The following is a 26,786-nucleotide window of genomic DNA, read 5'->3' on the forward strand; positions in this document are numbered from 1 at the left end:
GAGTGACGGACCATTTAATGATCTTCAGAAGTAAGTTAAACAACCATTTATTTTACAGTTTAAAATGTCCTCATGGAGGAACAGCAAAATACACTCAAAATGAAGATTGATCAAAAGACAGTTTTCATATTAATCACCGTTTTAAGTTTTTTTTTGTATTTTCTTCTCATTTGTTTATCAAAAATTATAAGTGCCTTCAACATAACCATGAGAGTATTCAGCTTGCAGTCATAGAAATATTTACAGCACATAACTGACAAGCATGGTTTTACTTTCAGCATCGGTTTCACACATGTCATCTCCCGTCTCTTTCAGACTGCTTTGTTTTGTTGCACAAAACAAAAATAAGAACCCTGAAGAAAGACAATTATAAAGGGGGAAAATACACAAGAGCACAGATTAAGGACATTAGTATTTACAGCTTGGCTCAAAAAGACATTTAAGGGAAGGGATGGAGACAGATAATCAACACATCCATTATCGGCATGATATCAAGTTCAAGTCACATTCTTTGCCTCTATGATTTGACTTTACCCTTTAAGATTTGAAAATAAAGCATGCTATAACATCTGTCATGAAGTCGCAGCTTAAATGACCTCGGGATGCAAGTCTTAATATGTAAGAACATGATTTTCAGACAGCAGGGGGCAGTAGAGGACCACATCAGGGAGACAGAAAACAGGACGACAAACAGAAATGCAACCCCTACAATACAATGGTTCCTTCAAAATGAGGATACAATTATATAATGTAAAAAGCACTGTAGTAACAGAGTCGGGTTGATGAACATTACCAAAAGAAAGGAATCAAGTCTGCACTTCAAGTGGCAAAATACAAAGTCACATATGAAAATAGGTTCTGATCAATTTCTGTTTCAGATACATTGCGAGTGTTGAGAGTTTGCAAAAGACATTTTGGCACAGAATCAATAACAAAAAAACTTTTTTCTTGAATTTCATAACGGAATCCTGTACAGGTCCTTCCCACCATCCCCCCCACTTGCCCCAGCCCAAAGAAAGAAAGAAAGAAAACATCGAGATTTGATGATCTGTCTTGTAAAATAATTCACTTGGTCTCTCCGCACTGCTTCAGTCTTTAAATATTTATAATATTTACAGCAACAATTGTCCACAATACCCTTAGGCTTAAAGAAGATGCAAACAAAAATAAACAAATTAAATATTCTTTATAAAGTCCCCTGTTGAGGCATTAAGTGTAAACTGTACAACTCTAATCGTCCCCTCTTGAGTTCCTGGGGCAGGGAACACTTCGGGATGGAGAGTTGGGTCCGGAAATGACGTAGAAGTTGGCTGATGGCAAAGGAACAAAAGCAGTATGATTGATCAGGCTGAAATGATTCTTTATCATTTTCCAGGCAATGATTCTCTTTTATCTTGCTCAAGCACGGCTGATCACAAGAGTAATTCCATAACACGCATAATTTTATACTCAAATCTGTACAGAGTTCACAATTTTTTTCTTTAAGATAGTGCAATGACTTCTCACATTGTTTGTCTTTTAAAAAAAAATCACAATCACTTTTATGAAGGTAAAAAATATCCCATAGGAAGGGTCAATCCATAGCTTTATGAATGCTATGAATTAGAAAAGGCTATGCACACCACCTCCAAAAATGGCAAAAATGAAATGAGAAATCAGAAAATGGTCATCAAAAATTCCGTTTGACCCTTCAGATCCTCTCTGTAAAGGTTAAGTTTTTGAAAATCAATGTCATTGAGTGACTTAAGGACTCGGTGAAGTGAACAAGAAAAAGGTGAGCATGTGCTAAATTAGATTTTTACAAAAAGTCAAACTCATAAAAATATGAGGCAATTCCAGTTAAAAAAAAAACTGGACGAGTCCAAAACGGCTGGTGTTGGCTTTGTTCAGGAAAAAAGATGGAGGTAATCAAACAGAGGCAATGACAATCATGAGGTGAGGGGAGATACTGGAGATGCTGTTGAGAAGGTCCGGGGCCAGGCGAGAAAGGTGGCTTTCAGAGAATTCACACGGAGGGAAAATCTGCACCACATAAGCTGGCTGTGAAGATGAAAATAACATAAGAGAGGGAATTTATCTTCATGGTATTTCATTAAGAAATTAACATTTAAAAGAAATGTACACCAAAAAAAGTTTAAATGAGCACAGACCTGATTAGAGCCAGGGTTGGGCACATTAATGATGCCAGCTGCCTGTTTGGCTTGCAGGTAGGTGATGAAGCCAGTTGTCAAGGCTTGGGTTTGACCAAGGACGTCTTCTTGATCTCGACCACAGGGTAGAGCCAGTAGCAAACAGTAATCATTCTCGACCTGCAATGAATGATAAGACTTCATCATAGATGTAAACATAAAACCAAATGCCATTGACAAAGACCGAGTTATGTCCTTCCTTGCAATCATGTCTCCATTTGATTAGTCCTGTTAAATGTCTTAACAAAAATATTAGAACCTGCAATACAAAAATAGCAAAAGTACAACTACTCACAGTCATTCTGCGTGCCACACTGTCCAACTGGGAGGCCTCAAGCCTCATCCTCTGGACAATACGAAGAAGAGGACCTCCCTCTGGGGGTGGCAGGGAGCGCTGGGCCAATATGGTGTTTCCAGAAACAAAGTGTAACTGAACAGCAGCCTGGTCGTTCTTCAGTGCCAACAGGCCTTGCCAAACAATAGGATATTTCTGTAAGAAAAAAACATCACAGAAAATGATTTAAAATCATATCGGTCTTGTCTTTAAACTCCATGTATGACGTCACGAGTCCCTCGGTCTTCCTACCGTCAAAAGCTGCACCATGTCGATGGAACGATGTCCTGAATGTTCCAGCTTAGCGTCACGCTGTGGCAGGAGTGAACTTGAAGGGGGTACTGCTGGCGGAGGTGTTGGCAGGAAGGTTGGAGGGCCCTTCTGCAGAGATAGATCTGGCTTGTGAGTAAGACACATAGGGGATGTCATGGGAGACTGGTATGAGGGTGAGAGTGCATCCCCTGGTATTCGGGAAATGTGTGAGAGATCCGAAGAGGTAGCATGGCGAAGATGGGAACTCTCAGGCTTGGAATCACTCCCTCCCCCATGTGACTGAGTTATTTTATCCCTGTGACCCAGCACAGGCTCTGGAGGGACCTGATTAAGAAAACACATACCAAGTTAATGAGCTATGTATAATTATAAGCTTTACCTTGAAGGTACAGTCATAGATGCTACATAACAAAATGAAAAATATTTGCAAAAAGTCTATCATAAAAGTATGACCTGTGAAGATGTGATGCCTTGGCTAGCCAGGTTGTGTCCTGATGAAGAATGTCCCGAAAACTGGGATGGGAAGCCCCGCATGTCCCGGTACACTGGAAATGAGCTTCCTGGATGCATCAGCTGAACCCCATGGGAATGAGGAGACACCATAACAGGACTAGCTGTATGGACACCCCTGATTCTGCTTTCGTTTGAGGGTGGATGAATCAGTTTCCCTTCAAGTGGTTTGAGAGATTCTTTTGTGGAAAGTTCAATGCTCTTTCCCACTAAAGGACTCTTTGAAGGTCCAGAAATGTTGCTTGATGTAGTTGATCCCATCTCTGAGGTGCGAGACTGTCTTGCCTCTACAGTGGCCTGCTCTTCCAGTTGCTGGTGCATGAGAATGCGCTGGTGCATGTCTCTGTACTGGTCCATGCGTATGCTCGGGTGGAGCCCGCGGTGATCACTGTGAATCATCATTACATCCGACTGGAGCTGGGGCACTGAGGGTCTGCTAAGAGCTTGGTTAAAGTGCCTGGGGTCTTCTTCACTTATATTACTGCCAACACCACCTGATACTGGCCCCTTAAGACTTGAATGAGACTGCAGTACCAAATCTCGGATGACATTAGGCTGTGGTGTGTTTGAGCGCTGTGAAGGTCCTGTGTGGGAAGAGGACAGAGAGTCACCTCTCCTTCCGTAGTTTATCCCAGACATTGTTGGGGTGTTCATCCTGGCTTCATGAGCAATTGACTGTGTGACACTGTGAGGTTGCATTATAACGGAGGACTGCTCTGAGTGTGGGTGATGAATACTAGAATGATATGTAGACATTGGTGGAATGCCATGACCCAGAACCACAGATGTTCCTCTAGGAGAACTGCTTGGAGGACAGGCTTTGACAAAGGGTAAAGGGGATTGAACAGCTGTTCGTGGGGATTGGGGTTCTTGCTTTAGGTGTAGAGCTGACCGGTCAGTTGGAATGCCAGGACTGGGGCTCATGCGGGTTCCAGATAGTGATGAGTGGTGTGGACTAATGACTGGGCTAAGGTTAGACTGCTGAACAGCTTTGCCAATGTCCATTTTTTTCGGTAGAGGTTCTGTCCCCAGGCCTCTTTTTCCATGCTGCTGCTGTATCACGGCTTTGTTGTACATCAAGACTTGAGGAGAACTAATTGGCTGTTGGAACATCTTAACCACGCCACCCTGGGATGTTGTGTGATTTGGAGCTTCAGATTTGTCACCCCCAAGACTCTCTTGTTTGGTACTGGAAATTACAGGTTGAGACTTATAAGACTGGCCTGTCAAGAGAACCCCTGTGTGTCCGTAAACTGCAGGAGTTGGGGCTATTTTTGGGGTAGGCGACTGGGATAATGTGATAACTGGGTCTTGCTTAATCGAAGATTTGGATACAGATTGCTGAAACTCGAGATCACCAGCACTGGCTGGAGGAATTTGACTAATTTTGGCTCTCATCCTGTGAGGTCCTTCAGTTTTCTGACCTGAATAACTCAGAACAACAACACCTTCTGATGTATTGACCCTCAGGCCAGGACTGGAGCCTGTACTGTAGGGAGTGGTCTCAACGACAGAGCGCCCTCTGGTCCCATCTTCTACTATATCCATGCCATGGTAGCGATTGTTTTCATTGGAGTTTGATCTAAATTTTTGCTTGGGCATAGATGGGCCAATGCTTCGGTTGCTTAGTGAAATTCGTGGAGTTTCCTCTGTATCATAAGGCATTGGAATTCGACTTATTACTGAGGTAGCAGGAGAAATGACTGTATGCTGGGTTTTTTCTCCACAGTTCTGCTGGGACTCCGTAAGTGGAAAGGGTTTGTGGTGTATGGGCTGGGGAGGTAAAGGTGGTCTGTCTTCGGGATGCAACTGTCTTGAACCCATCTTATCAGAGGGATGTTCATTCTCTGACATTCGTGAAGAATCAGAGAGTACAGATGTCACCATAGTGGTTGGTATAGAATTGCTGTTTGATGCAGACACATATTTAGGTTCCATAAGTATTTTTCTTAATGTACTGGAACTTGGATCAATATCAGAGGCCTTGGTATCAGGAGGCATTGGGGGATTTGTTGAAGGAGTTCCAAGTGTAGTTGAAGCTGGTGCAGAGGGGGTAACCACTGTGACATGACATGAAGGAGCAGCATAGATCCTACTTTCTTCAGTTCTAGGAAGCCAGTCTGGGGAAAGAGACATTTTGGAAGGCCGCAGCAGGGGTACACTGAATTGGGATACAGGTTGTGGGCGGGCAGGGGCAGGGGCAAGATTAGGGGTAGATGGCTCTGCTGCTTGGAGATGCTTTTTAGAACTGGAGATGTTGCTTGTGCCTGTATGAAAGGCAGATTCTTTGGGTACAGGCTGTTCAACTTCAGGCTGTTCTGCCTCTTTGGGCGTGTCTACAGTTATGGCACTTGTAACATCCCGTCTACAAGTTGCAAGAGCAGTGACCACAGAAGCTGCCACAGTTGCCCCAGTTGTAAAAGTAACTGCTTTTGAATTAATAGTTTCTGGGTCCTCTGGGATTGACTCCGGTAACTTGACTGGGGATGGTTCGGGTTGTAAAACATCTTCAGTAGTATCCCCTTTCCTGTTCGCAGCACCTTTACGACTTCTGGCCTTCTTTGGGGTTTTTGCTCTAACTTTACCAGTTTTCTTGGGTGTTTCAAGTCGAGGGGCATCCTCAGTTGCCTTAGACTCTGCCATTAGCCCCCTTGGGCTGGTTGTAAGAGAACCCTCATCTGAGTCTGCTGCAAGAATATTGTTTATCAACATGTGTGTTTCAGGTTCCATAATCTCATTTGAAGAGGGGGAAATCAGGGGTTCAGGGGTAGGAATGAGAGCCGTATAAGTAGGAGAAGCTGTGAAACCATCTGCATCTGCACATGTTTCTTCAGCTGTAATGGAATCAATAGCAGCTGCAAGTTCAGTTTCACTTGCAGGATTAGCTGGCTTCTCCTCCTCAACCTCACCTACTGGCTCCACTATGACTGGAGGCAATACGGTAGGTTGCTCTGAAGGTGGCTCCTTGTAAGGTCGAGGAGGTTGCTCAACTGTAAGTTTAGCAATGTTTTCAACTGCCTGCTCTAGCTCCATCTGCCGTGCTAAGAGTGAAGCAGCTGGATCAGCTGGAGGTTCAGTGTCTGACAGTGCGTCTTCTTTTTCCTGGGCACCAGGTTCTTTTGATTCTTTCGGAAAGCTTTCGATCTTTGTTTCCTCAATTTCCTGTACTTCTGTCTTGGTTTTTGTGATAGTAGGAGCTTCAAATGACTCAGGGTCTTCTTCTTCTGAACGAAGTAAACCTTTTACATCATCCACGCTTACACGGATCTCAAGATTTTTCAAGCTGTGTGATTTATCTCCAGTCACCTGCTTATTATTTCTTTTCAGCCTTGATGTTTTAACTTTAACACTATTTTCAGGCTGTTTACCCCTCTCAGAACAGCTGATATCTTCCACTTCAATATCTCCTTCGCTAGATTTCTTTCCACCAGAATCTTTTAAGTCTTTTTCCTTTCTTTGCACTGGTAAGCTTGCGTTTTCTGCCTTTTCTGAAAACTTCCTGAACAATTCAGAATCAGTTTTAGGCGTAAGCTCCGACTCATTAAGACTTCCCAGATCAGCTTGTTCAGCTAGCACAGTAGTGCTCCCAGACTGTCTGTCTATTCGATTGCCTTTCTTGTTTGCTGGAGCAGAAGTCGTCACTTGCGCTTGTTGCAATTTCTGGGTACGGGGTGAACGCCATCCCTCAGAGGCTTTCACAATCTCAGCGGAAGTTGAGGACTCCTTGAGCTCGGTGTCATCTTCTGTTATTTTCTGTAGATCTGCTTTAACTGGTGATAGATCCTCACCTCGTTTGACACCTCTCTTAGGTGGACGTCCTCGCCTTGCATTGGTAGATGGAGCTTGAACATCTTGCTGTAATGGTTCTTTATCAACACCACGTTTGCGCATGGATCGGGGCGACTCAACCACCTCTTTGCCAGCTTGGTCATCTTCATGTAGCGTGGCATAGACTGACCTTACATTCCTGCGACGTGTTCTCCCATGGATCAAACTTGACTCAAGGTTTTGCTCTGAATCTGATGCATGTATTGGTGACTTGGATGTCGTTTTAGTCTCAGATGCTCGAGGAGATGAGGCCCTTTTGAGCTTCTCTCTGTCAATCCGTTCACTCTTTCGTGTTGCCGGTTTCTCAGTGGAAACAACTTGGGAAGCTTGTGAAGTGCGTAATACTGCCAGTGGTTTTGCCCTTTTACTCTTGGGCTGTCTGCGATTTGGAAATGGCTTTATTTCAGCCTCTAACTCTGGCATACAGGCCTCGCCATCTGTCTCAGTTTTCTGAGATTCTGAGATAAAGTGTTTTGTTTCTGGACTTTCGATTTTAGGTTCTGGCTTCATGATTTCAGATTTGTCTTCAATCTTTGGATAGTTTGAGTAAGAAGAATCCGCAGTCTCTCTCTCAAAACCACTTATGGAACGACCAGGAGTGGGAGGCTTGTCCTCCCCATGAGAATTATGTTCAACTGCCAAACTTTCTCCGGTTTTCGCTTTGGGTTCAATTAGCTCTAATTTTGTTTCCATTTCAATTTCTGGCTCTGCAAGGATGAGTGGGGGGGTAATGGTTAGCTTAGGAGCAACCTGTTTGATGTCTTCCATTGAAAAGGAATGAGATGGGGGTAACTCAAGAACTTGCTCTAATTTTTCTTCTTTGACAAATGACACAGGTTGATCTGGGGGTGGAGTTAAAAGTTCTCTCTTTTCTTGTGATGACATTTCTTTAGGGGAAGGAAGAAAAGGTGAAACTGACAATGTTAATTGGGGGCTAGGGGATTTGTCATCAAGCTTCAGTAGTGGCTCGGATTCTTTATCAGAAAGAACATTATCACAATTCTGCATATCTTCTTTTTTAATCTCAACCACAATAGAATCATTTTCTGTATTGGTTAGGGGATGGTCCTTGTCCTTTTGTTGTTGAAGCTCCAAAAATCGACTATGGAAAAGCACAATGGGCTCTTGCGTGATATCACCTGTCCCAGTTTCAGGCTGTGCCTCAGTAGCACCTGGCTTAGCAGGAGCCCTAACAACTCCAGTTTCTAAATCTTGATCTTTACGTTCAAGGCGCTGCAAACGTCTGGAATCCTGCTCAAAGATTGAGCTATGCAGGAAACGAGAGGCAAACAGGTCCTGCCGCTCTTGGTCTTGTGGCTTTAGTTCCTCCTTTTTATCATGCAGCTTTTCACCAGAGTCGGTACGAATCTTTTTCTTTTTCATATACCAAGATGGAATAGGACGAGGTGCTAGTTCAACCTTGTCCTTATCTGAACAGCTGTGGGAGGCAGGAAAGCGTGAAGGTAGAAAGGACCAATTATCTTCCCTAGAGGAATATAGTGTTTTGGCTCTTTCGAGGAGTGCTTTTGTGTCAGGGGTTATAGTTTTATCTAATGCAAAAGAATAAAACTTGTTCTTTTCCAGGGAGCTTGAAAGCTTCAGGTCTGTCATCCTCTCGTCACGTTCCCTAAGGATATAGGACAAGGAACTATTAGACTTTGGAGAAATGTGTTTGTTTTCTCCATCATCATCTGAATCAGACTGAACTTCTCCAGGTTCCAAATCCTGGCCAAGGCGTTTGGAGATGCTTTCACATTTTGAAATATCACTTGGGAAAGTCATTTCCATTCTAAGTGAATCAGACTTTATACGTCTTTCCCAGTGTTGCATTAGCTCCTCATCACAGCTAAGCAAGTTTGTCTTAAGCTTTGGGAGCTCTGTGTCAGAGGACTGAAAATGTGCAGCTCTCAAGCCGAAACTGTTTTTCAGTGACTCTGTGTGTGAAAATGTGTCTGTTGGAGATTTTCTTTCTTTGTTTATAATTGACACAGAAATCTGGGCAGTCTCTTCATCCTCGTTTGCAGAAAAGTGACCATGCCCGATTGAGGATGTTAGACTCTGATAAATGTCCTCATTCAACTTTTGGTAACTTGCAAAGTTGCGCTCTCTTTTCGCAGTGACTATCTCAAAGTCAAAATTCTGTACTTTCTTTCGTTTACAGGAAGAGAACTCATCATTGGCCATATCCTGAATTGGTTTTCCAACATCATGCATCATAAAATCCTTGTCAAAATCCTGAATCTCATTACTGAGTGGATTTTCATACTTGATTAACTTATCAGGTTCAACAAGCTTGGTGTGGAGCCATTGACCATGTTCAATTTGTTTGGTGCAAATATTATTCTGGTCAATGTGCACGAAGTGTTCATCTCCTTCATCTGAGTCTCTGCACTTCCCTCTCCCTTGCTCGTTTTCAGACAAAACCTGTTTCTGTTTTCCTTTGAATTCTTCCAAATCAAAGCTGGCATGATCTGGTATCTTAATGGGACAGGAGCTGTTTTCACTTTTTGAGCCTTCTAAATCCATTTTTAGATAAGGAGAGTCTAATTGTTCATTAGAATCTTCAGGCAGCTCTTCTAGACGTGACTGCTGCTCCAAAGAAAGGCCTATGGAGTTGCTTTCACAGTCTCGTCCATCTTTAGGACTGTTCACTGAAACCAGCCGGACACATTTATCCTTGTGGTGCTCCTTTTTATGAATCCCTTTTATCAATAGGTTCTTATCCAAATCTGTGTCCTTCGTATTGTTCCATAGTTTATGAAGTCCAGATCTAACAAGATCCTCCTCACTAGTTCTTTTCTGTCGATCAGTTTTCCCAGAGTCTTCAAAACGCCTTTTTCTTGCAGCTAAACGGTCTACATCCACAGAAATACCACTGTCAAATCCCATTTCAGATTTTCCATGTTTTTTGGATTTGATTTTAGCATCCTTTTCAGTAACCTCCACTAAACTGTGCATACTTTTGTCTCTGGGCAGCTTCCCGTGCTTAGAGACATCCATTTTTGATGAATCTGAGTGGAATGGAGGACTCTTCTGATCAGCAGAAGGTGATGTCAATCTAGGACTGTCACTACCGCCCCTTGGTATTGTTTTTTCTTGAATAGAATGTCCGACCAATTTTCCTTCTTTTTCTTTAACGCGTGTCAACTGCACAACACAAGGCAGAAGGTCTAACCTTCCTTTGCTCGAGCCTTCCTTTCCAATTTTACTGTTTTTACTTCGAAGAACAGACTCAGGGCTTACGTCTCTTTCAAGTTCAGGTTCCATCTCACATGGTTGTATAATAGGTGATGCAACTTTGAGCTTCTTAAGCCTTTGTTTTTCACTTTTGTCTTTGTCCCCTCTGTCTTTACGTCCAGCCCGCTTCTCCTTTTCAACCAAATTTGCTCTTTCAACGTCAAAGACTCGATCCTTCTCAAGTTTGTCAGTTTTGTTATACCTTTCAGTTCTTGCCTTTTCAAGTTTTTCAAATCTTGGTGGGGAGATTGAACTGCAGCTACCACTTCTTTCAGAAGATCGGCAACATATACGGCGGTCTGAATCACTTGGTATCCTCTCAGAAAGCGAAGGAGATGCAGTAGGACTAGCAGGACGTCGAGAGGCAATGTGAGATGGGCTTTGGCTGCGCTCAATGGTCCTCCTCCCATGATCACGTCCACGATCTGTTTCAAAGCGTTCTCTCTCTCTTTCACGTTCCCGCTGCAAATAGCTATATTTACGAATGTCCTGCTCATAAGGGTCTGCTCTGTATTCTCGATACTCTCTGGGGTCTTCAAAGTACTGTGGGTCAAAGTAATCTCCCTGATATGGGTCCCATTCAGTATAGAACTCCCGACCCCTGGAAGGGTATTTACGGCGTGGATCTTCAGTGTATGTTCCTGGTGTTCTTACGTTCTCATAATATTGTCTTTCTGCTTGAAACTCATATTGAGTTCGTCGATCATCCCTGTAAAGAAATAAAACAAACAAAAACAAGCTGTTATATCATCATTTATCAATATCAATACAATATTAACAAAACAATTCTTTAAGCAAACTACACAAACCTTCTTTCAGAAAGAATGTCATAAAAGTCTCGAATATCCTGGCCAGATGCCTGCATTGAACGATAAAAAGCCATCTGACTTTCCTGATTGGCAAAGTCCACCTAAAAAAAGAAAAAGGACAGTTAAGTTGCAGTTTTTTTATAGCCGGTCAGGAATAAAGAACACATAGCATTAGGGAGCAAATTTTCAGAGATTAGCTTTGGTTCACATACCTTGATTTTGCTGCCTCCTATCTTCCACCCCTTTGTGTCTTTGACGGCAGCTTGTGCGTATTCAATGTTGTTATACAGGATAAGGGCCATTCCTTTCATTCTGTCGAATACAACCTGTGGAAGAGAGAGGAAAATAAGAGTCCCAAGACGCAAGAAATTAAACTAATGTGTAACCATGAAGGGGGAAATAAAAAAGCTTACCTTGACAACATGTCCATAGCGGCAGAAATGACGAGTGAGAAACTGTTCAGTTGTGTTTGATGCCAATCCATCCAACCACACACACGTTGTAGGCATACTCTTTCCAAAGCCAAGCTGAAAAAGGAATGATAAATGTCAAACTTCTTAAAGAATTCAACAGTTCCCACAAATGATGCTGATAAATAACACCCAGTGAGATGTGGTAGGGTTGTAAAAGCAACATTTAAAATTAAATGAGCATAATAAGTCTCACCTTTAGTCTATTGTTACCAAGGTACTCGCCATCCATCTTCTTTATGGCTTTACAGACACTGGCAATGTCACAGTATTGTAGAAAGGCATACTGTGGGGCTCCATTCACCTTCTTAATGTCAATGTCCTTTAAGAGTAAAAAAAAATAAATTAAGTAAGCTGTCAGTAAAAATTGGTCATCTCAGACCTGATTCCAAACAATTTCACGACATTAACCTACCACTATTTCTCCAAAGCGTTGAAAGATGTTGAGCAGGTCATGATAAGTTGTGGTCTTCTCCAGGTTTCCAATGAATAATGTCCGTGTGGCCTTTGGATGAAACTCGTCTATCCTCTCATCCAAGGGCCGAAACTCGTTCTCACTTTCTGTCTCTGAAAAATAGGTGGATATAGGATAACCGGAAGCATTTTGTCTATAATCACGTTTTTTGCTGCAGTACAGTCAAACATCAGAACTTACCGGGGCCATTCCAGGCTGTGACATCGATTTGCATGCCAAAAAAAAGCTTCCCCTTTGAAGCCCCAAGTGCTTTCTCTTGGTCCTCTTGCTGGCGGAAAAAAACAAGCCCGTAGCGCTCCTCTGAAGCTCCGTGGATTTGTACAGATGTGACCTTTCCATGTTTCTTAAATTCATGGAACAAACCATCCTTTAGGCTTGTATCTGTAGTAAAGAGATAAAATGTTTCATTTAGAATGGATACTAAAAATAGTAACATATAATTGGTGATGATAATAATTTGAAGGCTTTACAGAAAGGCGATGCACCACACTCTGAATAGGAGGTTATTTGTCTTTAGACAAAGCAAGAGCACCTAATAACTAACCTGTAGAGCGCACCGGAAGATTTTGGACCTTGATGCCAAAGCTTTTACGTGGTTCATCCTTGTCAAGGGAGGATAAAGGAAGTGCTGAGGGTGCAGGAACAGCAGCAGACTGCACTGAGCGTGCCGGGGAGTCATCACTGGAACTACTGCTAGAATCACTGTAGCAAAACAAGGACATTGACTTAGATGTTGTTACTCTTTTATCTCCAACTTCCCTTTTAGATGTAACATAATAGGTGGTTATTTAGTGTTACTGTGACAGGTTATTGCCTTTGCCTGTCAAAAAAGTACTTAAGAATGTAGTTCATTATGTTCTCAATAAAATCATTAATTGATATGATATAATAAACTTTTAACTAATATAAAGATTTCTCATTTGACCTTTATCTTTCATACATATATGTGCAGTTCAACAGATTAAATTATAAAATCTGTTTTTGCTCCGTCCATATTTCATATTGTATTTTTTCTTCAGTTGCAAAAAGCGATCTCTCATCTGAAGAACAGAAAAACACCCCGTGTCCCCCCCCTTTTTACAATTAGAAGTGCCTCTATTGTAAATATAAAAAAAATATTTGCACATCAGCGGAAAATTCATGGCTGTCTCTTGCACCTTTTTTCCTGAACTGTAATATCATTGCATGTCTTAGCTTTCTAGGCCCTCTGCTGTTTGTTTCCTTCTCACTTTCTCCTCCTACGCTCAGACACTCCCGGAAGTGCTGCTGACGGAGCCTGGCCTGTGGGAGTGGGCAGGCAGCCAGCACTGGCCAGAAATTTCCAGTTCCAACTGGATCTCACGGAGGGGGGGAGCCATTACCCATACACAGAGGTAGGCAGTGAGAAAAATACACCAGCCGTCTCCTGAAATTCTCCCCATAGCACTACCTTGTCAAACCACATGTGTCGCTACATGCTGTCAGAGCTGTCGACTCTGCTGTGGCCAAAGCTGATGCATTAACCAAAAACAACTGGAGAAGGGGGAGGTGAACTTATGTAGTGAAGTCACTTCCATTTACGGATATACTTACATTTTTGAAACTGCAATCCTCATTTGTGTGTGATTATCTAAAGCATTTTATGTATAATCACTACTTAACAACAATCCACATCACATAAGACACAATATATTTACAAGATCATTGCAACACTCTGCAGTGGACAAAAACAGATAAATTAGCATTTCAAATTCAAAACAGAGCTGGGACCAGAGTCACTGGCATGACGAAGCTCACAAACACTGGTTGTAATGTTGACATGAGGTCATAACAGCAGAAACAATCACAGCATGCAAAGAAAACGTTCTAATTGCAAATTCACTTTACTTATCTTGTCACTTACTCCTAGTTGTACAACACCTTGTATTTTTATATGTATCCCTCGTATTTTTTATTTTTTATTTATCTATCTATTCTTATCTTTTTTATTCTGTATTCAATGACTTGCTACTTTGTCTTGGCACTGCTGTAACACCCGAATTTCCCCCCTGGGGATCAATAAAGGATAATCTTATCTTATCTTATCCACTTCATAGTATGAGTTATGTTGTATGAGAATGACTGTACCACAGATTGGAGTTGGGGTATGTGCTAACAAGATACCTTGACCGGGGTGTGTTCTATACCAAAACACTTTCAACATATTTCCACACTGAAAGAAACAAAGAACTACAAAGTCAGATACACACGGCTGACTTAGACCAAAAACAAAGTGGTGTATCCTGTATAAGGTTGTTTAAAAACATTTATATTACTCTTGTTTGTATGTTTAGTATCTATAGTAATCTACAAAACTGATCAATGGGCTGTATAAAAGTTAACCGGAAACAACCTCAGACACAATGATGAAGGTAAGATAGCCAATAATGTGAATTAAGCAGGGTATACTGTAGAAGAGTTGGATTTTGCAAAGAGCAGAAACGGTAATAAATCAATTCAGATCAAAGCCTTATTGTACTAAAGGTTTTTCAGTACAGCAGTACAATGTAGCAGAGGTCATTTCCCAGGCTTTGATACCAACCAGCAGTAAACTACTCTGTCAACAACAGATTTGGCAATTGAAAAAACATCATTAATGATCACACAAGTCGGAATTTGCACACTGAGCTCTGCTTTAAATGTTTGGAATTTAAAGTTGTGTTGTGTGTGCTACTGAATTTGGAATGAGGGCCTGTATAAGTGATGTCATCATCATCATCAAGGAGGCACCCTTGCTCATGTATGGATTGGTGTAACATAATTTAAATATTGTAAAACAGGGTGTAAATTGAGTAATTTTCCAATCATGGAGTGTTTTTCAAATGATCTTTCTACTTGCCGAGACATGTCTGCAATTTGTTTCACCTCTGAAAAAAGCATTAAGGTATGTTCAACTGAAAACAGAGCAATCCTGTCAATACAGCATTTACAATCACTTTACAAAAGTTAGGTTTTTGTTTGTTCTTTTATAAGACAATTTTAAATATTACAACTACAAATTAAGAATGCCTTCGTCAACCATCTGCACCTTGGTCAATTTTGCTTTAAATCTTCATAAAGTAATAACAGTTTTCCCCATTTAATATTTATCATCCTTGAATAAAAATCATACTGTATCTGCTGAAGAAACAGATGTAATAACACAGTATTAGGAAATTGATATGATATGATTGATAGCATATCTTGACAGTTAATGTTATAAACCACAGCTTCTGCATCGAGGCATGTTGAGCAACTTGCCCACTAAAGTACCCACTAAATAGTGAGGAAATAAATTCACACGCAAGTATAAACTTGTTGGCAAAAACTCGTGTTTTGAATCGACTCATTTCTGCTTTGCAAAATCTTGAGTGTTCCACATGAGCATGTCTTTGGTAAATCTGTGGAACAGCCTGAAAGCTAAATTAAAATTATCTCTGAAAGTATATTTAAATCTAAATATACCATGAAATTATGAAGAATAATTAGTTAGTAATGTAAAGATTTGTGTATTTGTCCCAAACCATTTGGTACAAACGTCTCAGTCGGTACGTCCTATGAACCAAAGTAGCCTATTTAAGTGTAACATAATACAGGACTTAAGCCTATGGTCCCAGAGCACTTTATTTCACCTTCACTGACTGACTGAATAGCAGTCTGTCAGTCTGGTGTGCCTGCACTAAAGAAACACTGCAGTGGTTCAACAGTTTGGAGCCCTTACGGTAGAGCTTTACTGACATTTGTGTTATTAATTTTCCCATTGACAAAATGCCAATGTGTGACTGCGTTAACTGTTACAGCCAGAAATGAATATAACTAATGAGCCTTTTTTGTATTATATAATATTATATAATATAATACAATATTTCAACATAAAAGACATTTTTTGTTTTCCCTACTTTACAAAAAATGTACCGAACGAAGACCCCGTACTTAACTGTGAATTGTGTCTACCATTACACCCCTAATAGATTTCTAAAGGTCAAGAACAAACCTTAAGGATTCTGTAAAACAGTGTATTGTATAAATGCAAACACATTAGAATACTACCAGGAAATGAATAATCTAAAGCAGATGTTCAAGTAATAAAGTGATGGGGGGAAAAAATCCTTCAAGCTATTGCTGTGACCTGGAGGTTATCCACTGAGCTTAAACATGTCATGAAAAACAATACTCTGTCTAGCACCTGTTTCAGTCTGGAAGCACAAGGGTAAACAACAGCAATGCACAAGGGTAGAAAGCTTTACAGCCAGCATCACTCACCTGCCACTCGTGCTGCTGCTGGTACTGCTGACTGAGTCTGAACTGGAGGAACGGCTACGAGAGCCTGACCCACTGTGGGAGCGTGCTGGACGGGTAGCCTGACTCGCCAGTCTCTGAGGAGAGGGGTTTCGCGAATGTGTTGAATGTGGAGACCGGCTACGACTGTGGCGGTATGAGCGCTCCCCGCGCCGACCTCTCTCTTCCCGGTAAAGGTCCCTGTGAACCACACTGGCCAAAGTAAAGGGTTCCCTGGTGCGTGGCTCATAGCGAGGCTCTGGCGTCTCAAAGCGACAAGGGCTCCTGCTATGGGAGCGGTAGAAGCCGACCGCGCTTGATGTAGATCCTGCGCTTCCACCCGATGTGGCCCCTGCAGATCCACCTGTCCCTGTGTTGCCAGCAACAGCGCTAACGATAGTTCCACCGACTCCTGACGACGCAGTTGAACCACTTCCACTTGAGGTACCAGACCCACTTCCAGCGGTGCTTAGAGTCCTCTCTCTTGCATCCCGATAATAGTCTGTTTCATAATGCCGCTGGCGTTCAAAACTGCTACCAGGACGCTCGTGATGTCCGTAGGCACTGTGATCGTACGCTCGATCCCGACTTTCAGCCGTCCTAGCAAACAGGAAGAGAGAACAGCATCACATTGCAGTTACATTTGAGAAAGCTGCTGGCATCAGACAAACAGTAATCATCAGGTGTCTGGTGGGTTTTCCTTAACTAGACACATGGGAAGAAGGGGGCACTTAAGTGTTTTGAAAAGGGTACTTTTAAGGCGTCTAAAAGGAGAATTATTTTCCAGCCTACAGACTGAACTACAAGGGGATTTAAATGATTAACTGGTTGAGACATCCAAGCATCTGGTCTTACATGTTTTCTCTGCCTAACAACTGAAGACTTGGGGATGAAATGAATCAGATCCTTCTGCTATCATACCAAGCACTTCTTTCTACAAAAACAAGATGTTTAAACTTGTTTTGTTTAAAACTGCTTTCTTTGAAAACACAAGTATTGTTACTTAATCGTCTTTGAGCTTAAATATGTTTAAAAATGTTAAACCTTATAGTAAAATGCAATACACTTTATTGAAAATACAATCCACATAGGACACTCAGAGCAGGATTTAAGCAAAAGGCATGCATTCAGTGCTCAACAGAACAGAAATCTGAAGCTTATTAAAAAGTTAAATTGCAGGATATAACAGACTTGCACGAGGATTACTTATATTAAAAAGGAATGTGAGAGATTCATGCCTTTACAGCTTGTCAAGTCATTTTTGGTCTTGGAACATCAAACAACTACAACAAAAGCCCCTTTTTAAGCCGTTTTATCATTTATCTGAGAGACTTTGTTCAACGCTTTTGGAGGTGATTTATGACAAGCCTTTTGTCTATAATGTTACACAATTTGACACCACTTGTTCTACTGAAGAGTCTTCAAAGCTTCTTTTATGAGGATGCACATTAAGAGCCGTGGCAATAAGGACATTTTGTTCAGACCTGCACATCCTCTTACTGAATAAAGCAATCAGAATTTAATTTGGTAATACGACTGCTGTGTCATTACAGCCTTCATAATACCCAACTCCCTGTAATGAGCGGGACAGGACAGCAATTACCACTGTTTGAATTCAGATCAAATTATAATCAGCAAATTAGCCATGATGTTCCAGCACAGGGAGGAATACGGTTAACATAACTACAGTAACAAACACTCATTAAAGAGGTTCTTTAAATAAGAGACTATGCTTTATTTGTTTATTTTAAATCAGAGGATGAAACAATATTGCGACTCAAGACGGTGTCGTATTCAACTGGCAAACAAACCTCAACTGTCAAAATGGTAAAAAACATCGTAGTACTAATGTCAAATTAATATGACAATACACTGCAAAAATATACTGCTACAATCTTTTTCAACTTGTACTGCAAAACATTTGAGATTATATGTAGTATGTGTTCAACAACTATTTGGAAAAAAAATAGGCTTCCAATCTTACAAAAATACACTCCACATGTTTTGACTACCTGACTTGTAAGTAAGACTAAAAAAAGAAATAACTAATATAAAAAAGACCAACATTAATTGTAGAATTCAATGTTTTCTACATGGAAATCCTAAAGGTTGAGTAGCGTTGAAATCAGCTCGAAACAATAGGCAACTGCAATATGTTTTGGTCGGACTCTAGGCAGGACAAAAGTCCCTGATTCCTGGTACTGAAACCTTTTCAGACCCTCACAATCTCCTTCTCCTATACCAAGTACTTTCTCCCAATGTCTACATTCGGTAACGGTAAGGATGGCTGAAACAGCTGTCTCATAGAACAGAATTCAACAACATGATATGCTTCATCTCCTGAAATTTTACAATATCAGGTTTGACAGAAACGATCCGACATTCATAAAAAAGTGACCAACCAATTCCCTGGATAAAGACTTTTCCCTGATGTTAATTGATAGTGGCATCCAAATCCTTTGGATCTTTGATTGAGTTGAACCATCCGAGATGTTTTTATTACATCTGTGTAAAGATGGCTATTCAATTTTTTCTTGCTCCTACATGCTGCCAAACTTTTAATACCAAGAAAGGACTTAAAGTACAAACCAAAGACAATCTCAACATGGGCGAACTTCTGAAAGAGTCATCTCATTAAAGAGACGTTAAAAACAGCATGATTCATTTTTTCTAAAAACCGTAAAGATGAGAACACAAAATGTATCTTTTTGATCTAAATTTCGGAATAAGTTCATCACTTTATTGACAGATTGCACATTTATTGGGCTTTAGGTATCTTTTTAGTTTTATGAATAATTTTCACTCTTTACAACATTTGAAATGTGCTATAGTTGGATGAAGGAGAAGATTGAACAACTAAAGACTAAAAAGTACTGCTCATGATGGATTTTTGTTGGGTCTCTCTCTAAATAATTTTTTTTTTTCAAAAGAGTACGGTCTAGAACTGCTCTTTTTGTAAAGTTACCCGAGATAACTTTGGTTATGATTTGGCATATATGAATAAAATTTGAATGATTGATAGTTTTAGGTTGATTCAATACAAACATCTGAGCAGCCGCATGTGAATTCCAATGGTTTAAACAGTCACTGAAATGAGCTACCTCAATTTTAGTTTGAGCTTAGGAAACAGGTAACATGGGTTTCATGAGGTGCCAACGGGAAGCTGCTGCCATGTCTCTGTGGATATATTACACACGCTTCTTCCTCTGCATCACCGATGCCCTGTGATGTCCTGAAAGCTATTATAGTAAATTATCCACAACATGATTTTTCTTAAAATGCCTAACCTGACCTTAACACCAGGCAAAAAGATTACACATATTCACACTTGAGAGGACTTTGATAGGCTGCCTCCATCATATAAACCTAACCCTTTCTACCAGGCACTGAACCTTTCAACTCTTTCCCCAACCAAGCATCTTATTTTCATCCCGTGCAGGGATATAAGATTTCATATTTTCTTGTAATCAAGCAAACAGTTTGCACTAATAACCATTATTGGCCTCACTCTGTGATTTGCCCAACCTGGAAAATTTCAGTGTAAGACATTAGACATAAATGAAACCTGCATCATTCTAGGTCATAAATGGAGTCTCTCATCAAGTCTTTCCACAAAAGGCTTTTGCCACAGGGCACAAGAACAAAAGGTTTCATGGGATACACACAGTCTCCTGGATGTTGAGGATAAATTGGTTTAGGAGACTCGCACTATGTCTGTATCTCCCTGCACTATCCATTAAATACAGCGGGGTCAGGGGCAAATTCTGTTTCAACTTATTTGATTTAATCGTCTGTATGCTGGTTTCATGAATAACATCTATGGTATAACGGTGTCTGCTGTGAAAGTGATGGATTACCTTGACCCCTAGATGCTCTCAAAAATGCTAATTTGGTGGCGCAGGCTCACTGCTCAATAGATAGCCTTCAATTTCACTTCAATTTCACTTTGCACAAAACAGCTTCTACATTATTCATGGAGCTTAAAAATAATTCAGTTAGACTTTCTTGGCAGAATTTCCATCAGTGTTTGATTATTAGTCTGCTCCGGTGCATGCTAAGCACATCTACTGTTTTGAGATTACGTGGACAGCATAATTATAAGGATGCATTCCAGCCGCATGCTAAAAAGGCATCTCATATGGGAACAATACATGCATATTAATTCATTTTAAAATGTCTAAACTATTTTATCTAGTTAAATGATACTTATCCTCCTGCCATGCAAACCAACAGTTACACTGTGCAGCTGTGCTGGGCCCTGTTGTCTGATAAGCACAAAGCAGAGTACTCAGGTTGGGGGACGATATACAGAAAGCCTTTTATCAAATGATTTATATATTTTGAAGTAGTACATTTTTCTGGAAACATAGTCCTGCTAATATATTTGCAACTTGCCTGCAATCATCTAATACAGTTAGAAGTTAAATGGCATTGATACCAAAACATAAATGACGGAGAATCTCTGACTATCAGCAGACAATTTCATCCTGTCCTGGATTTTAGATAAACCTAATTTCTCCACCTGCATATTTCCTAACAATGACAGCCTAAGGACGCGATTATAATGTTTTGTCTGACCAGCTGTCCAAACCTAAAAGATATTATTATTAAAAATGTATAGATGAACAGAGACAGCTAAAAACAGAGCAAATGTTTTGAATTTTGCTTGATAAAACAATTAAATTAAAGTTTAACACATAAAATTTCTGTTAATGATTATTTTAAATTATAATAAACTAACATAAAAATCTTTAACCTCGACAGTTAGAATAGATTTTAATTTAATGATTATTCCACCTGTCTTACTAGTTTTGAGACATTAGGAAACACTGCATTAACGTATCTATTAGAGATTGTATCCTTGTAAATATATTGGGTTTTTTTATCTTCATTATTTTGTTTATGTTTTTTTATTATTATTGCACTATACAGACTTGCTGTTCACTGCACATAATGTAAATATGAGTATGTGACAAAGATTTATAGACTTAAAGATTTGTGCAGTGTTGTACTTTAAAGGCCTTAAGAAGACTTTTTACTGTGATTACTCATCATGAACAACAGCTGCAATATAGATCTATTCAAAAGGAGCGTGGGCGTAAGGTGGGGTCAGGTGAGGGGAAGCAACAGGAAAACAATACAAGGTAAGGTACAGAGTTCTGCATAGAGACACACAGGCAGTAATAACAGGCTATGTACCAGCTACTTTGGTTAGTGGGGAAAATGGAGAGAGACAGGGGTTCAAACTAGAGGGGTTAGAGAGGACAGCTAAAATACACAGGGCAGGACATACCAACCTTTTGAGAGAGTGGTAACTTGGCCTATAATTCCAAATACAATCTAGGGAGATAGAACTTTGTGAGCAGAAAAAAATGGGCAAAAATGTTGAGTGGAGGGGAAAAAATGGAAGCAAAATTGTTCCTATCAGAAAACATAATCCTCGTCTTCAGGGCAGCGGACCTCGTGTCCTTGGATGAGCTGGAGGGTCCATTTTAATTAAAATGATGAAAACAAACTTGGCCTTGTACAGATCCACGTTCGGATGTTTTTTATGCTGGAAAATGTCAATTTGAGTCCAATATATCCATCCAAACATGCAGGTGGAAACATGTTTTGTTCTTGAGCGCAGTAAAATCAATACATGATATCCAGGGATATGTGGATGATAGAAAAATTAAGTCTTGCATCTTCATTTGTGAAGTCTTGCACATTCCACTTTGCTCAGCAGTAAACTAGTCAAATTCCTTTGGTACAGGGATGGAAACTAGGCCACGAGAGATGAAGAATGAAGAACATGTCTCTTAATGGTAATCCAGATTCTTGGTCATAGATGCACTGTATTCAATCCCAGGTTGGAGACCAATCATAGCGGTCTTGAATCTCATGTCTGTTGTCCATCTCCTTTACAAGCAGAAGAGCCGGCATGTAGTCCAAACAGGAGCTGAGTCAATGAGGAATGCAGTTCATGGGTGCAACTTAGTTCGCTGTTCCTGTATGGGGTTATATCCAAGGTTTGGTTATAGTTCCACATTCAGGAAAGGCGCAGGTAATCCACAGGCATGAGGTAGGTTATCTCCAGCAGCAACCCTCCAGTCTCAATTTCCAGCAGTTCTTCTTTAAATTGTACGATCCAAACATAGTCCATGTTGGTCGTCATCAAATCTGCGTGTCTTAGTCGTTGCAAGGTAAAAATAATCTCCACAAAAATAGTAGGGGAAAAAAGTCATTTGCTCACATTTTTTTGTTCTCTGTTCTTGTCTCTACTGAGTTGAAATAGTAGAGGTCTCCCAGCACTCAAATTGTAATGCCCTGATTTTAGAAATAATCCCAAATGAAAACAACAAAAAACCCAAAAGAACCAAGAAAGCCACCCATACCTTACGCATGATAGCATATCCTTATGGCCAGCGTTAATCCAACAGAGGGGAATAGATATCCTGGGTAGGTTATCCACGTGACTCCAGACGACCAGAGAAGTGAACACCTCCGTGAGGGGTGCGCGATTATTGAAAACCGAATTAGACTAATCCAAACAATTGTGTCTTATACATATATTGTGTGCTCTTGGTTGGTTTTTTACATGAGGAAAAAGGGTGACATTAATCCACCGAGCAGGGCATGTAACTCCAGATTAGGGGAATCCCAAGGATGGCTGGTGGACCACTCTCTTTTTTTTCTTTTCTCTCCCTCTCTCTCTCTCTTTCTCTCTCTCTCTCCAGGAATATCCAATAATCCTGGGAAATTTTTACGATATCCAATCTTTGCCCCGCATTTTCCGCAATTGATAGATCCACCTCACAGAGATGTTTAAGCTCACAAAGATAATCCCCAACAGACATTTAAACTATTGACTATTCATTCAAGTACAGCAATAGCTTAACTTGTGTACAAACATGCTCTCACTTACAGAATATCTCTGGGAATACCTGCAAGTACGAATCCAGGAGCGCTGGCAGCGCTGTTAGGACTTAAGAAGGGATCCCTATAAGCATGAACTCTCCTCTCCCCCCCCCAAACCAGTAAATGAATAGATGGTGGGAAGATGCTTGGGGGTAAGGTGTTTATCAGAAACCACGGTTCCCCCTGCCTTCAGAGAAACTTTGTCCACTTACCCGTCTAGTCTGCGTTCATAGCGTCCATCTCTGCTGTGGAGCGACGTGGGGGGCACATACACGGCCCCCCCTGCCGCCCTTGTGAACCCTGATACATCCCGGCCACGAGAGCCTAAGGACAGACTATCGTCCAGCCCCCTCGCGGCACTGGGAATTGTGCCCGGTTCATTGTAATCAGTGCGCAGGTCTCTGTCCCCCATCTTGTTGATAGCATTGTGAGCCTTCTGAGCACTTTTAATGTCCACAAAATCCACAAAGGCTGCGACTCCACCTTCTGACCCCCGCTTGGGCAGGACCTTGACACTCTCCACACGTCCATATCTAAAAGACAAAACAATGGAAACAAAGGGTTATCCAGAGGTTTTGAACTGCAATTATGTTGCATCTGTGTTTATGAATTTCCAAGAAGGATTTTCAGTTTGAATCTTTGAGAAAAAAATGCAACATTTATATGATGACACCATTTTTTTTTCAAATTGTGCAGTGCTAATAATAAAATGTCAGTATGCATATGTGTGTGTGTGTGTGTGTGTCTGTATGAGGAGGGTTGGGAGGTAGCGTGGCTTTGCTACTCTTTTTCTCAGCTCTAAGGTACTTTCTTACAAGGCAACAGTAACCCAGCAACTGGACTTGAAACCTCGGCACATTGCATGTTAATAAATGCATATTGTCTAACATTAGCATGTTTCTAGGAGAAGGGACTCTGCTAAGCTTACAGCTGCTGTAAGCATACAGATGAGGTTTGGCAAGCATATAAAGAGACGTGACATTTCCTGATTCGCTGTGTGTGGGGTAAAAAAAAAAAAATCAATATGTGTGGCTATAGCTCCTGCTGTTTCACTATAAACAAAATACATTCGGGCCAATTTTACGAAGAACATCTGTCCCCTTTCTTCCCCCCAAATAAAAAAAAATATCTGATCAGGATATAATGGAGTTTTTGTATGTACATTAGGTAAGGCATTCCATTGTTTCCTTAATAAGCCTGTAACTACATCGTTAAAAATGGTTGATTGACTGATGGGGAGCCTGTTTCACAAGATTTACAACCCCAGTCTGAGATTACAAAGCCTGAGATCATCCACATGCGTTGAGTTTTCCCTCCCAAAAACCTTCCGGGAGTGTTTTTTCGCTGTCCGACAGAGACAGTAGGGTGCCCATAAATTTATTGGCATGCCAGTTCCCAACATTGAACAGCCTCCGACGCCATTTTAGAAAAGCTGTTCACACTGCTTACTCATTCTGCCGTCCCCCATCTTCAATGACTTCTATCACACATTGGGCTGTCATGCACCTGCCTGCTCGGACTACCCCTGGGTTAACACTGAGGCGGAGGCAGCATGCTAAAAAGGACCCGCCGACACACTTTCCCCTCCGCTATTGCAATAACATGCTGCCAGTCACCATCCCCCAAACACAACGTTACGTACATCATAGGACTGGCAGATGTAAATAAAACGGCATATAGGTAGCTCATTATTGTGCGGTCTGCAAGGGCTGCAGGAATCAGACACCAACCATACGTGTGGTTCACTCGCTGCTTCCGTTAAATAATGAGACCATGAGAGTGCGAAGCTTAAATTTAATATCATCACTTAACATATTTCGCGCAGTCGTATGTTGGTGGTATGCTGAGGGTATAAAAGTGCCTTTTGGAAAGAATTTTGCAAAACAGACGTTTGTGAATTATGTTAGTAATTTAGCAGCTTTCGTCCGATATGGCGACGCCTACACAGTAAAGAAGGCAGCGATGCTCATATAGGTGGACTATAATGTTTTTCAGCAGTCTGCTCTTCAGCACATATGGACGGGGAGGCGGGCTGCTATTTCCTTGACAGCCGAAAAGAGAGAAGCGAGAGCGCGCAGACAACCGTGAGAGCGACACACACAAAAAGAAACCATATTTACATTTATTCCTTACTCCAAGTAAAACAACAAAGGGCCAAAACACCTATAAATGGCACATGGGTTTTAGCTTATTCCAATAGCTCAAACAAAAGGCAGAAATTGGGCTCAAATGGAATTTCGTTGTTAAAATGTCGATATTTTGTCTGATTTTCCTTCAATCAGATCACGCTACAGGCTGTGCAAGTCAGCAGCTGGGGGAAGCAACGCGGTAATAATGTAGCAAAGCGAACCATTTGTGTGTTCTACGTGCACAAAGTAAACACAAGTAGCTTACAACGTTTCAATGTTGCATATCAGTTAACACAGAGCACCCTGTTCAATCACAGTTTGCAACAATGTTGCAGCGTGGATGGCGGCGTGATGTCGCGTCACCTTTTCGATATCACTGACTAGTGTTAGGTTAAGAAAGAACCAGGTTCTTGCAGCAGATTCCGTGCAGCATGATATATAGGTACATAGTATGCTAATTAATCACATTATTTGCTTGGGTCCGGTTGGAAGCAGTGACCTGACGACAAACTCAGAGAAAGTAAAGTGAAACCCCGGACTTAGTCAGACATCAGAAAACATGCAGCAGTAGACTTCATACTGTCTGCCAAGATGCAGCCTGTGAAATGCAAAGCTTGTACATTGCTAGCAGCCTGCCAGATGGACTGAAGTTTGTTTACACTGACAATATGCTGTCAGCGTCAAGCTATAGAAAATGTGTTCTCTTTATGGTCGCCAGGTACAAAGGTAGGCTTCTTAAAAAGTCAAAGGGCAACCTGGTGGGAATGTACAACCACACCACATGAAAAGAACAAGTAAAGTTATCACCTAGCATGCAAGTTAGTAACCGTGTCAAAATGGCAAAACCATATGTCCGCTAGCAGGGTGCTTGAAGCGTGCTAGTCCTCTTATCTCAGCTGAAATGCAGCACAATGTTGTCGCTTATGGGGAGCTGACAGCACAGTTGCCAAATGGGACTTTGCTACGGGGGAACCTCCTGCTTCCTTCATCCCGACTTCTCTAAATGTGACACAACAGAGAGAGATGCTGTCCATGCAATCGTCGTAACACTACAACACACACACATTGCTCATTAATATTTCTACTCACCGCTTGAAGTGCTCAATGATTTTCTCCTCTCGTACATTTTCGGGTAAATTTCCCACCCATAAATGTCTGGTTTCCCGGACCATACTGCGTGCTCCTGCTCCCCTATCATACAGATGAGTTTGCTATGTCAGTTTCCTCCCGTGCAAAATAGAAAAGGGTTGCAAAATAAACGCCGGACAGGAACGCAAATAGTCGGCGCAAATCATTGACTGGTCCTTGTGACCCAATGCAAAGCATTAGGTTGGATCCCCGCACGCTGTTTGATACT

The 26,786-nt window shown here is 41.2% G+C and overlaps 1 protein-coding gene across 1 annotated transcript; it reads right to left on the minus strand.

The window, feature by feature from the left end:
- spen (spen family transcriptional repressor) lies at positions 1-26,786 on the minus strand. The gene is made up of 15 exons (XM_069659523.1): positions 26,519-26,786; positions 23,513-23,833; positions 16,386-17,000; positions 12,670-12,827; positions 12,306-12,506; positions 12,066-12,217; positions 11,847-11,972; positions 11,594-11,707; positions 11,393-11,506; positions 11,181-11,281; positions 3,250-11,080; positions 2,776-3,120; positions 2,485-2,679; positions 2,151-2,309; positions 1-2,040 (listed from the first exon to the last, which is right to left on the minus strand). Exons 1-15 carry the CDS (start codon positions 26,599-26,601, stop codon positions 1,909-1,911), a joined length of 10,647 nt encoding a protein of 3,548 aa, XP_069515624.1. The 5' UTR covers positions 26,602-26,786; the 3' UTR covers positions 1-1,908.

The sequence above is a fragment of the Semicossyphus pulcher genome, unplaced genomic scaffold, assembly GCF_022749685.1.
Source record: "Semicossyphus pulcher isolate SPU_LCO1_2020_fin unplaced genomic scaffold, fSemPul1.0.p SCAF_13, whole genome shotgun sequence".
NCBI classification, from domain to species: Eukaryota; Metazoa; Chordata; class Actinopteri; order Labriformes; family Labridae; genus Semicossyphus; species Semicossyphus pulcher.